The sequence below is a fragment of the Equus quagga genome, chromosome 11, assembly GCF_021613505.1.
Source record: "Equus quagga isolate Etosha38 chromosome 11, UCLA_HA_Equagga_1.0, whole genome shotgun sequence".
Taxonomy (NCBI): Eukaryota; Metazoa; Chordata; class Mammalia; order Perissodactyla; family Equidae; genus Equus; species Equus quagga.
The window spans coordinates 81,521,517-81,534,620 of NC_060277.1; the positions used below are offsets into that span (position 1 = coordinate 81,521,517).

The 13,104-nt window shown below is 36.8% G+C and overlaps 1 protein-coding gene across 10 annotated transcripts in view; it reads left to right on the forward strand.

Moving 5' to 3' along the window:
• The window catches only part of BCAS3 (BCAS3 microtubule associated cell migration factor), a 570,105-nt gene that overhangs the window by 35,629 nt on the left and 521,372 nt on the right, over positions 1 to 13,104 (forward strand). For all 10 annotated transcript variants that reach the window (XR_006890461.1, XM_046674305.1, XM_046674308.1 and 7 more), the window contains exon 6: positions 11,937 to 12,018. Coding sequence is in view for 9 of the 10 variants with exons in the window: in XM_046674305.1 (XP_046530261.1) it covers positions 11,937 to 12,018 (82 nt within the window). In the remaining variant the exon portion in view is untranslated. The remainder of the gene's footprint in view (positions 1 to 11,936; positions 12,019 to 13,104) is intronic.

Sequence of the window (13,104 nt, forward strand, 5' to 3'; positions counted from 1 at the left end):
TAGTGACATGTATCCACCATTCTAGCATACAGAATAGTCTCACTGCCCTAAAGATCCTCTGTACTACCTCCCCTGGCAGCCACTGATCTTTTTTTTTTTTAAAGATTGGCACCTGTACTAACATCTGTTGTCAGTCTTCTTTTTTTTCCTCTTCTTCTTCCCTCCAAAGCCCCACTGTACATAGTTGTATATTCTAGTTGTAGGTCCTTCTGGCTCTTCTTTGTGGGATGCCGCCTCAGCATGGCTTGATGAGCAGTGCTAGGTCTGTGCCCAGGATCTGAACCGGCGAATTCCTGGGCTGGTGAAGCAGAGCATGCAAACTTAACCACTTGGCCACTGTGCTGGCCACTGATCTTTTTACTGTCTGTATAGTTTTGTCTTTCCAGAATGTCATATAGTTGGAATCATACAGTATGTAGCCATTTCAGGTTGGCTTCTTTTGCTTAATAATATGCATTTAAGTTTCCTCCATGTCTTTTCATGGCTTGGTGGCTCATTTCTTTTTAGTACTGAATAATATACCATTGTCTGTATGTATCACGGTTTACTTATGATAGATATCTTTTTAAAAATTAGGATATAACAAACATACCATGAAATGTACAAATCTCAATTCTATAGCTTGATGACTGTGTGTGTATATGTGTGTATATATGTATATGTGTGTGTGTGTATATATATGTGTGTGTGTGTGTATACATACATAAATAAATGAAGCTACCATTAAGAACAAAATGTACAACATTTTTCTTCCTCAGAAAGCTCCCCAGTCAATATTTCCCTCCTCCCAAGTACGGTAATCACTGTTGTGACCATAGGTTAGTTTTGCCTGTGTTGAGCTTATAAATAGAGGTACACAGGATGTACTCCATTGTGTCTGTCTTTTTTGCTCAGTATATGTTTTTTTTTTTTTTTAAGATTTTATTTTTTTCCTTTGTACCCAAAGCCCCCTGGTACATAGTTGTATATTCTTCACTGTTGGTCCTTCTAGTTGTGGCATGTGGGACGCTGCCTCAGCGTGGTTTGATGAGCAGTGCCATGTCCGCGCCCAGGATTCGAACCAACAAAACAGTGGGCCGCCTGCAGCGGAGCGCACGAACTTAACCACTCGACCACGGGGCCAGCCCCTCAGTATATGTTTTTAGATTCATTCAGGTTTTTGCATGTTGCAGTAGTTTATATTTTTAATTTTTGTTTTTATTACTGTGTATTATTCCACTGATTAAATATACCACAGTTTGCTTAGCAATTCTCCTTTTGATGGACATTTGTGTTTCTGGCTTTTGGCTGTAGTGAATAAAACTTCCATAAACATAATTGTAGATATATGTGCTCTATTTTTGAGTATGTGCCTAGGAGTAGAATTGCTGGGTCATAGGTTAGGCATATATTTAGCTTTATTAGAAGTTGTCTAGAGTTTTCCCAAGAGTTTGTGCCATTATACCCTTCCGTCTGCAATATCTGAGAGTTCTAGTTGCTCCATTTCCTGCTCCCATTGGTGTTATCAGTCATTTTTTATCATCTTATCAATCTTCTAAGTCAATATGATACCTATTTTAAAGAAGAAAAACCTGAGGCTTCTATTCAATATCATCAGTTTCTCCTTGGTTAAATATCTATTGCAAAACTATATTCAATCAACAGATTATATCAGGATAGGTTTACAGTACCAATAAAATATGACAACTCAGTCTTTTAAAAGTGGAAAAAGGCTAGAAGCCAAAATTGGCTTATCTGTAGCACTGCTTTCCTTTTCTCTTTTCAATTGGACGTGTATACAGCACAAAATAAAATGAGGTAAAGGGGATCCAGTTTGCGTGTCTGAGTGATTATGAAGTGTTTATGACAGCTGCTAGGCTGACACTCTCTGTAATGGTGTTACATGGACTTCTGAACACCTTCCAGTCTGCCTCCAGGCGTGTGTGTCTGTGTAGTCTGAGTGATTTTACATTAACATCTACCCTAAGTAAGATCTTTTGACTACAGAAGTGTTACTTGCAAATGGGAGATACCATTAGGGCTGCTTCAAAGCTCTGGAATGGTATTTGGATTGGTGGTGCTGAAGTAATGGCTGGGGTTTTGAAGTGTAATGTCTAAATCTGTGTTGCATAACTGGAGGAGCGTGTGAGTTTAAACTGCTTTTCTTTGATCTTCGTTTCAAAAATCAGGCTGAAGGGGAAAGGTTAAAGTTGCCTTAAAGTACCCTCTATGTGTGCAGAAACTTGGAAGTCGTATGAAAAGATGATTACAAGTTCCATTCATTATCTGTGTTCTGCGGTTTTCATATTGTTCTTGAAACTCACTTCCTTCTTGCCTCAAGTTTTGTATTTTGAATTTAGTGTCAAGACCAAAATAGAGACTCAGTTGCTGTCTGCTTTATGTGGTTAGCAAATATCTGTCCTATAAGTTGTTAGTCCTCCCAAATATGCGTTTTAGGTGGTTTTTGTGGTTGGTATTTTTTTCTTGGTGGCGGATAGAGTGGGTTGCAAGGATACTGACGCTCCAGCATGAGCTGAATCGTTTGTGGTTAGGTAGGCAAAATAAAACTAAAGACTTGTCCCCGTCTTCCTCCTCATTTCAGGAGCTTTCAAAATAATGACTTTTTACTGTTAGGAATACTTTCCTCAAACTGTGCTATCTTAAGTTTTTGAAATTGTTGGAACAGAGCTGTTACACATAAAAATAACCCCCTTGCAGTGACTTGTTAGAGAAAAAAGGCCCGAGTTTAAAAATTGTTTTGAATACATTGTATTAATAGGAGATTCTTTTTTTTTTTTTTTAGATTTTTAAATTTTTTTGCTTTGTTTCCCCAAAGCCTCCCAGTACATAGTTGTATATTCTTCGTTGTGGGTCCTTCTGGTTGTGGCATGTGGGACGCTGCCTCAGCGTAGTTTGATGAGCAGTGCCATGTCTGTGCCCAGGATTTGAACCAATGAAACACTGGGCCGCCTGCAGCGGAGCACGCGAACTTAACCACTCGGTCGCGGGGCCAGCCCCTTAATAGGAGATTCTGATGCCTCTTTGTTCTGGTGCTTTTCTGGGAATATTTTCCTTTGGTTCTTTATGTCTAAAATGAAAATATTTCATGAAATTGATTCACAGGGTGATTCTAGAGACTGTCAGCTGTCATTAGAGATTGCTTTGTGGTATGATAGCCACTCATATAGCTAGGTGCTGTCCTTTGTTGCTTAGTAATTGAATACCTTAGTGTAAGATGATACCTCTCACTCTTTCCTCCATTTCTCTCTCTCTTCTTTTTTTTTTGTTTTTTGCTGAGGAAGATTCACCCTGAACTAACATCTGTCCCAGTCTTCCTCTATTTTGTATGTGAGTCGCTGCCACAGCATGACCGACAAGTGGTGTAGGTCCTCACCTGGGATCCGAACCCGTGAACCCAGGCTGCTGAAGTGAAGCACACTGAACTTAACCACTGTGCCATGGGACCAGCCCCCATCCCCCATTTCTCTTTATATTTTAACCTTTTCTTCCTAATTAAAAAAAAAGTTATTATTATGACTTTTTTTTTTTTTTGGGTGAGGAAAATTGGCCCTGAGCTAACATCTGTTGTCACTCTTTCTCTTTTTTTGCTTGAGGAAGATTGTTGCTGAGCTAACATCTGTGCTAGTCTCCCTCTATTTTGTATGTGGTACCCTTCCACAGCATGGCTTGATGAGCGGTGTGCAGGTCTGTGCCCGGTATCCAAACCCGCAAACCCCAGGCTGCTGAAGCAGTGTGTGTGAACTTAACCACTATGCCACTAGGCTGACCCCTTTTGTGATTTTTTTAAGTTAAAAAAACTGTCATGAAACAATTTTTTTTAAGGAACTTCATCAGCTCAGTTGTGTTGTCTCTATGATTAGTACATGTGAAACAATTAGCAAAGTGATAAGTATATAAGTATACACGTGTATATTTAAATAGGCTAAGAGAGGTCCTTTTGTTACTTTAGGAACTGAATTCCTTAGTATAAGGCCTCATCACCTTTTTGTTCTCTCTGTCTCTCTGTTTTTGGCTTTTGTCCCTATTTTTTTTGCGAGGGGGAGCTATCAGGGAAGGTTAAAATTTATTTGTGGAATTTTCACGTTTCAATATATATCAATAAAAATTAATGAACTTTATTTTTTGGAGCAGATTTACATAAAAATTGAGCAAAAAGTACAGAGAATTCCCATGTATCTCCTTCCCCTATTAACATCTTGTATTAGTGAGAACCAATATTGATATAATTAATAACTAAACTAACATCATTTCAGTTGTGTCTGTATGGGTGATATGTGAAATAATTAGAAAAGATTGATAACTCTACATTTGTATATTTAAATGGACTGTTTTTATATAACTGGTGATAAGGAAACATGTTGCAGGTAAAAATGTGATAGAAACACATAATGGTTGGGATGAGTGTGGGATATTTGCTGGAAAGGGTGGAGACTGCCTTGATCTTGAGCAGGAGTGTGAAGACTAGTGTGATAAAAACTGCTGAAGCGATAAGGTGCTGCTTACTATATGGTGGGAGTCCTTTTATCGAGAGCTGTAAAGCATAGAAAGTATTTTGGCAGTAGGTTTAAGAATGAGTTGTACCACAACATGTTTTATGGTATGGCATTGTAACAAATTTCCAGGTTTGTTTCTTTTCCCCTGAGGAAGATTAGCCCTGAGCCAACATCTGTTGCCAATCCTCCTCTTTTTTTTTTTTTTTGCTTGAGGAAGATTAACCCTGAGCTAACATCCATGCCAGGCTAACATCCATGCCAGTCTTTCTCCATTTTGTTTTTAAAGATTTTTAAAATTTATTTATTTTTTCCTTTTTCTCCCCAAAGCCCCCCGGTACATAGTTGTATATTCTTCGTTGTGGGTCCTTCTAGTTGTGGCATGTGGGTCGCTGCCTCAGCATGGTTTGATGAGCAGTGCCATGTCTGTGCCCAGGATTTGAACCAATGAAACACTGGGCTGCCTGCAGCGGAGTGCACGAACTTAACCACTCGGCCACGGGGTCAGCCCCTCTTTCTCCATTTTGTATGTGGGTCACCACCATAGCATGACTGATGAGTGGTGTAGGTCCATGCCCAGGGTCCGAACCCTCGAACCTAGGGCACTGAAGTGGAGCATGCTGAACTCACCACTAGGCCACTACAAATTTCCAGGTTTTAAATATTAATAACATGCTTTGAGAACAGTGGGCCAAAGGCAAATTATGCTAAATACCATTAAGATTGAATAATGAGGCTGGTGTAGACTGAGTCATTTATTCATCAGTTCATTCATTCAACAAGCATCTTCTTGATTTAACTATCTTTTGAGAGCCAACTATGTGTTACATATTTTAAATACACAATTGAATCATCACAGTTGCCTTCTTAGATACGTCATCACCCTTATTTTAAAGCCAAACTCAGATTTAGCAAATTTGTATACAGCTAATAAACACAAGTCTAATTTATCTTCTACTAAAATAAACTGTTGGAAGCATTGATGTTGTTGATGTGTGATATTTGTAATTGATGATCTGGCATATTGTGCATATTGTGCATTGTTGCTGTAGGCCATGATTTTGGGGAAAAAAAAACCTTCCAGGGTCCCACGCATTGGCTGCCTTTACCCCCTCAGACTTCCCAGGTGGAAGCATGGCCGTTGCTTGTTCAGAGAGCTCTAACAGGAAAGAGATTTTTGACTGAAAGTCAGGATGTGCTTGAGATAAACACAAGGAATTCTTTTTCTATTGTTCTTCATGTCTGGTGGCTTGGTCTTTTAATGAATATTTTCAGCCTAGCAATGATCTGCTATATATGCTGTAGCCATTTTGAAACATAGATAAACTAATACCTCTTTTTAATTTTTTTGTTTTAAAGATTAAAACTTGTTAAAGTAGTAATCAAGAAAAAGAACTACTAATCATTATCTTTTGTGTTTGAACTGCTGGAGTTATAGGGGAAATATAAAGTAATTTTTGTCTGTTTGCTATCTTTAGCAGGGACTCAATTTGCTTTGAATGTTTGTATGAATTTTTACAAATCGGTGTTTTTCCACTTTAAGGGGTGGATATCATGTTGCCATAACCCAACCATTGTACCTTAGTTGAGAGGAAACATTGCTCATTACTGGATTTGGAATTAAGATATGAATTTGATTAGGTACAAAAAGCTCTACTTTTTTCAGAGCTGCAGAAGTGAGTTCTTGAATCTCATTCACCTTCTGTCCTGTTTATCATACATACCTCTGGAAATCAAGAGTCCTTCAGGACAAAAGTCTTACATCATTTGCCCTGATGGTGGGCCACTGTAATAAAGACTGTTTATAAGTTCACTTTGAGGCAGCATTGCTTTTCCAGAGGAGAGTGATTTATGCATTTCGTTCACTGTGTGTAATAGATTTAAATCCATAATTTCTTGGAATGAGGCAACTGCAGTGGCAAGAGACTTTGTCATTCATGAAATAGTATAACTGAATTCCAATAAGCATGTGAAAAGGTGTTTGATCAACCTCCTCATTCAGGAAGAAAATGCAAATTAAAAGCACAGTGAGAATCCCACTGAACACCCACCAACATGGCTGACATAAACTGTTGGCAAGAATGTGGAGCGGGTAAAACTCTCTGATGTTGCTGGTGGAGTTGTAAATTGGTACAATCACTGTAGAAAACGATTTTCTTAAAATCTACAAAATAGGCACATATGCGTGATATAGAAGCAATTCCACCAGTAGGTATATACCCCAAAGAAATACCTGTATATTTCACCGGCAACATGTGCAAAAATACTCATAGCAGTGTTCTTTATGACATTATTTAAAAAATGGTAAAATCATGACACTCATACAAGTATAAAATGGAAATGTGTCAGATTTTATTTAACTCATTAATTAATGAGGTATTTGGCAAGCTGTTATAGCTAGTTCAAAGGAGAATCTAAAGGACAGATATAGGCAATTAGAAATGCTGAAATGAACTTAAGACGGGTAAACCTGGTTAATATCCTATTGGGACTAAAATGTACGTCTTGGAATCATGTTTTTTACAGAGTGAAATTCAGTTGTATTTCTACTAGACAAAATTGATTTGCATTTCTGTGAACAAGAGTCACTTGCATTACTATCAGTTTTCTACAACTTACAGTGTTATAAAATAGCCCAGTCAAGACAAAGGTGCAGATCCTAGTAGAATCAAATAACCCTAAAGGGTCCACTGGATCACTCTTGGTAATCCATTGAAAGAACACACTGTAATCTTTTTCCCATTTGAAAGTTTTTCGCTATTTTTCTTGGCATCTTAAGAGCCCCAAACTGGAAACAACCCAGAATTTCATCAATAGTAGAATGGATAAATTGTGGTATTTTCATGCAATGGACATCTACATAGCAACAGGAATAAAAAACTATGGTCAGGGCCGGCCTGGTGGTGCAGCCGTTAAGTTCTCACGTTCTGCTTTGGCAGCCCAGGGTTCACTGGTTCAGATCCTGGGTGTGGACGTGGCACCGCTTGGCAAGCCATGCTGTGGTAGGCGTTCCACATATGAAGCAGAGGAAGACGGGCACGGATGTTAGCTCAGGGCCAGTCTTCCTCAGCAAAAACAGGAAGATTGGCAGAAGATGTTAGCTCAGGGCCAGTCATCCTCAAAAAAAAAAAAAAAACACAAAAAACCTGAAACAAAAACTACAGTCAGATGCAGCAACATGAATAAACTTCGTAAGCATGTAATGTGTGAAAGAAGCCACTCAAAGAGTACATACTGTGTGATTCTGTTCACATAAAATTGAACAGGTAAAACTTACATAAGGTATTACATAAGGTAAGTTAGGATAGTGGTTATGGTTATTCTTGAGTTGCAACTGTGACTGGGAAGGGTCATCGAGAGACCTTCTGAGTGTGCATAATGTTCTGATTCTTGGTGTCTGTGATGGTAACAAGGGTATTAACATTGAAAATTCATTAAGCTGTACGTATATCTATGATTTATGTAATATTTCTATGTCTGTTATCTTTCAATACAGTTTACTGAAAAGAATCAGTTGCAGACTACAATTCCCCATTTGACCAGTGTTGAAAAGGGAATTTGGGGGTGTAAATATGTACTCGTGTCCTAATTCTGTGCCATTGTAGAGCATTATTATTGTCCTTGGTATTTGATTGAATTTTCTATTTTGTAGTCAGATACCTTTGAAAAGTCATCAGAATTTCAGAAACAAGTTTGATTCTGAGGGTTAGATGACCTTCTTTTGCTTTTAGAATTCTCTAAAAGCACTTAGAAAGCTCTCACACAACTTTTATAGCCTTTCCTCTGTGTGTCTTACTGTCTCCGCTGTTATAATTTCCTTTTGCCTTAGATTGAGTTGCGAGATTCTAAACTTGTACTCTCCCCCCTCTTTTGGTTTGGTATGTAATTTGCATATTTTCACCATGCGAAAGCTATTTTCTATGGTTGGAAAAGATTTTTTTCTTACAGTGTGAACAAATCATTCTTTGTTCTCCTTATTGTGCCTCCAAACTGGTACGTCCGGTTTATGCTCCAAACAACAAAAGTCTGTCATCAGAAATTAAAATGCCAGAAGAACAAAGGCAGAGACCCGGGAGGAGCGATCGGAGGAGAGGGTTCCTCCCTGTTTGCTCCTCTCCCTGACTTCCCGCAGTTGCCAGGAAGTTGGACCGTTGCTTGGCACACTCCTTCCTCGTAGTTCTACCCTCGTATTTATTGTTATTGTTGGTTTGCCAGTGAACTTAGAGTTCCTGGTAATTCTTGTCAGGATCTATAAAATCCTCATCTCTGAGACTGTTTGCCATTTTCAATGAGCTCTTTTTAAGAAACATAAAAATCAATTTGAAAGCCTTTAAAAAAACGTAATCAGTTTTGACACTCATTTATTTCAGTGCAAAATTACCAGTGAACATATTGTGTAAAATTATTAGAGGCAATTGAAAGCGGCAGCTAAAGCAGAGCCTGGAAGGACGTATCCATCCTATCTGCGTCCTTCCTAAAATGTGCACATCTTATCTGTATACACTCTGTTAGCCCGGTCTCTGTTCTGAAACAGGATTTCAGTGTAGACTTTGCACATACTTTGGAGAGTTCTCTCCTCTGGGAAGTTTGTCATTTGTGACTCTCTTAGGATACTTTAGAATTACACTTCTAACAGCCTTGATTTTAACATATTCACAAATATCTATAAATAGTGACAGAATGTTTCTTCCCCCCTCTCTTCCCTTATGTTCTTAATTAAACAAAGATTCTAGGACCATAACTTAGAGGTAATGAAGGATGGGTAATGAATGTGGGGATGCGTTTTGTAATCAGTCCTAATCTTTTTTCTTAACCTGTTGCTGTATATTTAAAGAGGGATTTAGAGTAGAAGCTAAGACTAGAGCATTTAGGTTTGTTTTGAAAGCCGTCACTGCTGAAAAGCATGGTGTGTTCAGATTTCAAAATGTTTTTGTATGTCAAAGTAAGCTCTTGTTTGTTAATCCAGTGATAACAAATGTTTATCGTATTGTGAGTATGTCAAAACAGGTTTGTTGTATTCTTTAGTATTTAGTATAATTTAGTACAGCAGCTCAGTTGAATGTGATTAGACCTTTTTTTTTTTTTTTTAATTTAAGGCTTTATGTGATAGAACCTAAAGCTAAATGGCAGACTTATGGAAATAAGAGTATAGGGCAGTAGATTTTGTGTGAGAGTACTATGGTTTGTTATAGGTGTAAACCTGTATTTGTTGTAATGAGAAGTGGTTTTGATTACTTTGAATTATAATTTCAATGCAAATTCTACAGTATTGTTTTATAATTTATTTTTCATTTACTTGTTAATAGAAATATTGTGCCTATTGAAGAAGAATATTATTTATCCATCGCCCCACAAACCATTTATTCTAAAAAAATGAATGACTTGGCAGCTTTGATGGAGATAGCCAATAATGTATCTGCAGTATAATTGGATTACATTAGTGATATACTTTTCAGTGAAAGTGTGCTTATAATTTTTAGGTTTCAGAGAATGTGTGCATTGGATGGAAGGTTAACAAAATGGCCTTTTAAGGCTTTTTCTAAATTTTAAATTCTGTTCTATAATAATAAACTATAGACTTAAGAGCTGCAGTATATAATAGCCATGGTTTTCATTTAGAAAATTAGTGTTCACAAAGGAATTTGTAGAGAGATAAATTCTTATAGTTTGCTATACTGAGTTTATTGCTTTTGTGTGTTTAATTGGTGATAGGTGGTGCTATTGTTGCACAGTTAGTGCGAAGAGCCCAGCATTCGTCATATCTTCTGCATGGAGGGAGTTGCCATTGCGGCCGCTAAATAAGTTGTATAATTTTTATAAGCAAAATGAATATGATGGCTCTTTAGGCATTACCATGATTTGACATTTATAAGAAACAAAAATATTTATAGTTTGCAGCTCTTAAATTCAGATAGAAGAGAAGTTGAAGATCTAAAAAAGTAGTTAATCTAAAAGACAGCTCTGCAGATTTATAGTTTAATGTTAGAAGATTTATAAGCCTTTTATTTTATAATGTATACACTGTTGATATTTTAAACTGCTTGTTTGGCAGGACTGTTTTAAAAAACCCATCAGTATGTTTCCTCTATTGAATATTTATCATTATTACATCTGTTGTAAGTTCTTGGGTATTTAGAACTAGTTTTATAATGTTTGCCATTTTCCCTATCTGATATTACATATTCCATCAAACTTTTGACAATTATGAAAATGTGTTAGGAACTGCATCACCACTTAAAGTAGTCTGGAAAGCCTTTCTTAGGTAATTCCAATTTAACCTGCTCAGTACTTCACTTAGCAGCAAACTGTTCTCTTGAACTACTAATTTTGAAAAGCAGTCATTTTCACACTTGGCACATGCATAGCCCTTTCGGTTAACAGAATATTGCACTCTTTATATCTGAGAAGTCTGCTATGACTCAGTGAACGGACATTCACAGTGTTTCATCTATGTGTAATAAAAATAATGAGATTTCAAGATGCTTATATATTACTTTTTTAATTCATAGAATGTTGAAATTAAAAGTATCTTTTAAGGTTATTTAGTACATTTACCTTGTTAGTTTATAAATGGAAAAGAGGATACGCTTAGGGGAGGAGGGGGAAATGGGAAGACGTTGGTCAAAGGCTACAAAGTTGTAGTTGTGTAGGATGACTAAGTCTAATGTTCAGGCGTAATGACTGTAGTTAATAATACTGGGAAAATGTTGAGAATAGATTTCAGGGACTCTCATCACACAAAAAAGGTAACTCTGAGGAGATAACTGCAGTAAACATTTCACTAAGTATGTGTATATCAAATCATCACGTTGTACATCTTAAATATATACAATTTTTATTCAAAATACATTTAAAAAAAGATTATAGGTTTATAGAGGTTAAGTAATTTATTTGAGGTGGTTAACAGCTAGTTAGTTGCAGAACCATAGCTGGTACCCAGGTCATTCACGTTGTACTTTAGTGTTCTTTGCTACGTGTTTGCTTTATCTCATTTACAACGTATTTGTGAAAGTTACTGCAGCATTTAAGTTGTGCTTTTCAGAATATTAAGAATATTTCACTTTTTTCTTACGTGAAAAACTATTGAATACTAATTTAAAAAATCCTAATTGCTTTGCTCTAAAATGGAAGGCAATCATGCAGGAACTGAGCAGAGTTATAGTAGTTTATTAAAGATAAAAATTATAGTCTTCAAGAATGGACTACTTATTTTCCTATTTATATCAAATACTTCCTCTTGTAATTTTCTAAAAATAGTTATGATAATTTAAGATATGAATATACTTAATGTATTTGATCAACCATAGATATGTGTGTGTGTACATATGTACATACATTACATTTCAGACAAAAAATTACGCTAACATTTAGGAGATGTTGTTTTCATATAATAATGTCCTGACCTGCGTTCTCATTTACTGAAATTGTTTCTGTCCTCTCCTGCAGATCAGTGGGGAAGCGCAGGAGCTCTTTTCTGTTCGACATGGCCCAATTCGAGCGGCTCGAATCTTGCCTGCTCCACAGTTTGGTGAGTGTAGCTCTTAAGAAGAAACAAATCATTCAGAAAGAGTTTCTCTTTTATTGGTCTTGGACTACAGACAGCAAGAATGATAACTAAAGTCTGTTTTTCTCCAAGTGACCATACCCCTTCCCCTCCTCCCTGCAAGATAAACTCTTCGTTCTGTTGAGATGGAAATAGGTAATCTTAACCAATTCAATATGACCATTCACTTTCTCCTGTGGTTTTGATTTATCTTCATCCTCTTTGATCTCGATTTAGCCTCTGACTTAGCTGGCTCTTTCTTGAAGCCCTCTTCTCTCTTGGTTTTCATGGCATCGCTCTCCCCAGATCCCTCCCTAGCTGACTGTGCTGCTTTTGTTATGTCTCTGGCTTAGCTTTCTTCTGTGGGTATTCCCCAGGTCTCTGTTGTTCTGTGTCTTTGCTCTTCTTCTCCGTTCTGCTTACTGCCTTGGAGAGCTTGGTTTTCACCATTATCTCGATTGTAAATGAGTCTGCTGTCTGCATTTCCAGCTCTGTCAGAAGTACAGTTTCAGCCTTTTGACCTTGGGTCACTGCTTTAATAACACATACTTCTTATTGTTTACTTAAATATTATGTATATTTTATATTTATTAAAAAAATTAAATATATGTTTAAATTAAACTTAGTATTTGGATGCTTAAGTAACTCCTGGCTCTTTAATGATCTGCGCTTTCTAAACGTTGTGTTTTCTCATTAACTTGCCTGTGTTCACTCAATAATATTTTTGCATGTGCACTAAAAACAGTATCATATTAACCTTGTTTGCATACTTTAAAATATTTTTAAAAAGAGGATGTTAAAATATTTTAATTCTGTTATATTTTAAAACTTTATCCAGAAGTTGAGAAATCTTCCTTGTAATACTTTTTTTAGCAGTTAATTCTCGAAATTTGTGAGAATGTTGTTCATTAAAACTTACTACCACGTGCATTATGCACTTACCAAATGCCTAAATAAGGTTAGGGATTAATTTAGTGGGTAAATCTGCTTAACTGAAATAGGAAGTGTGGAGGTAATAAGGCAACAATATTCTGCAGTCATGTGAAGATTGTCCTCTTTACTTTTGAGCTA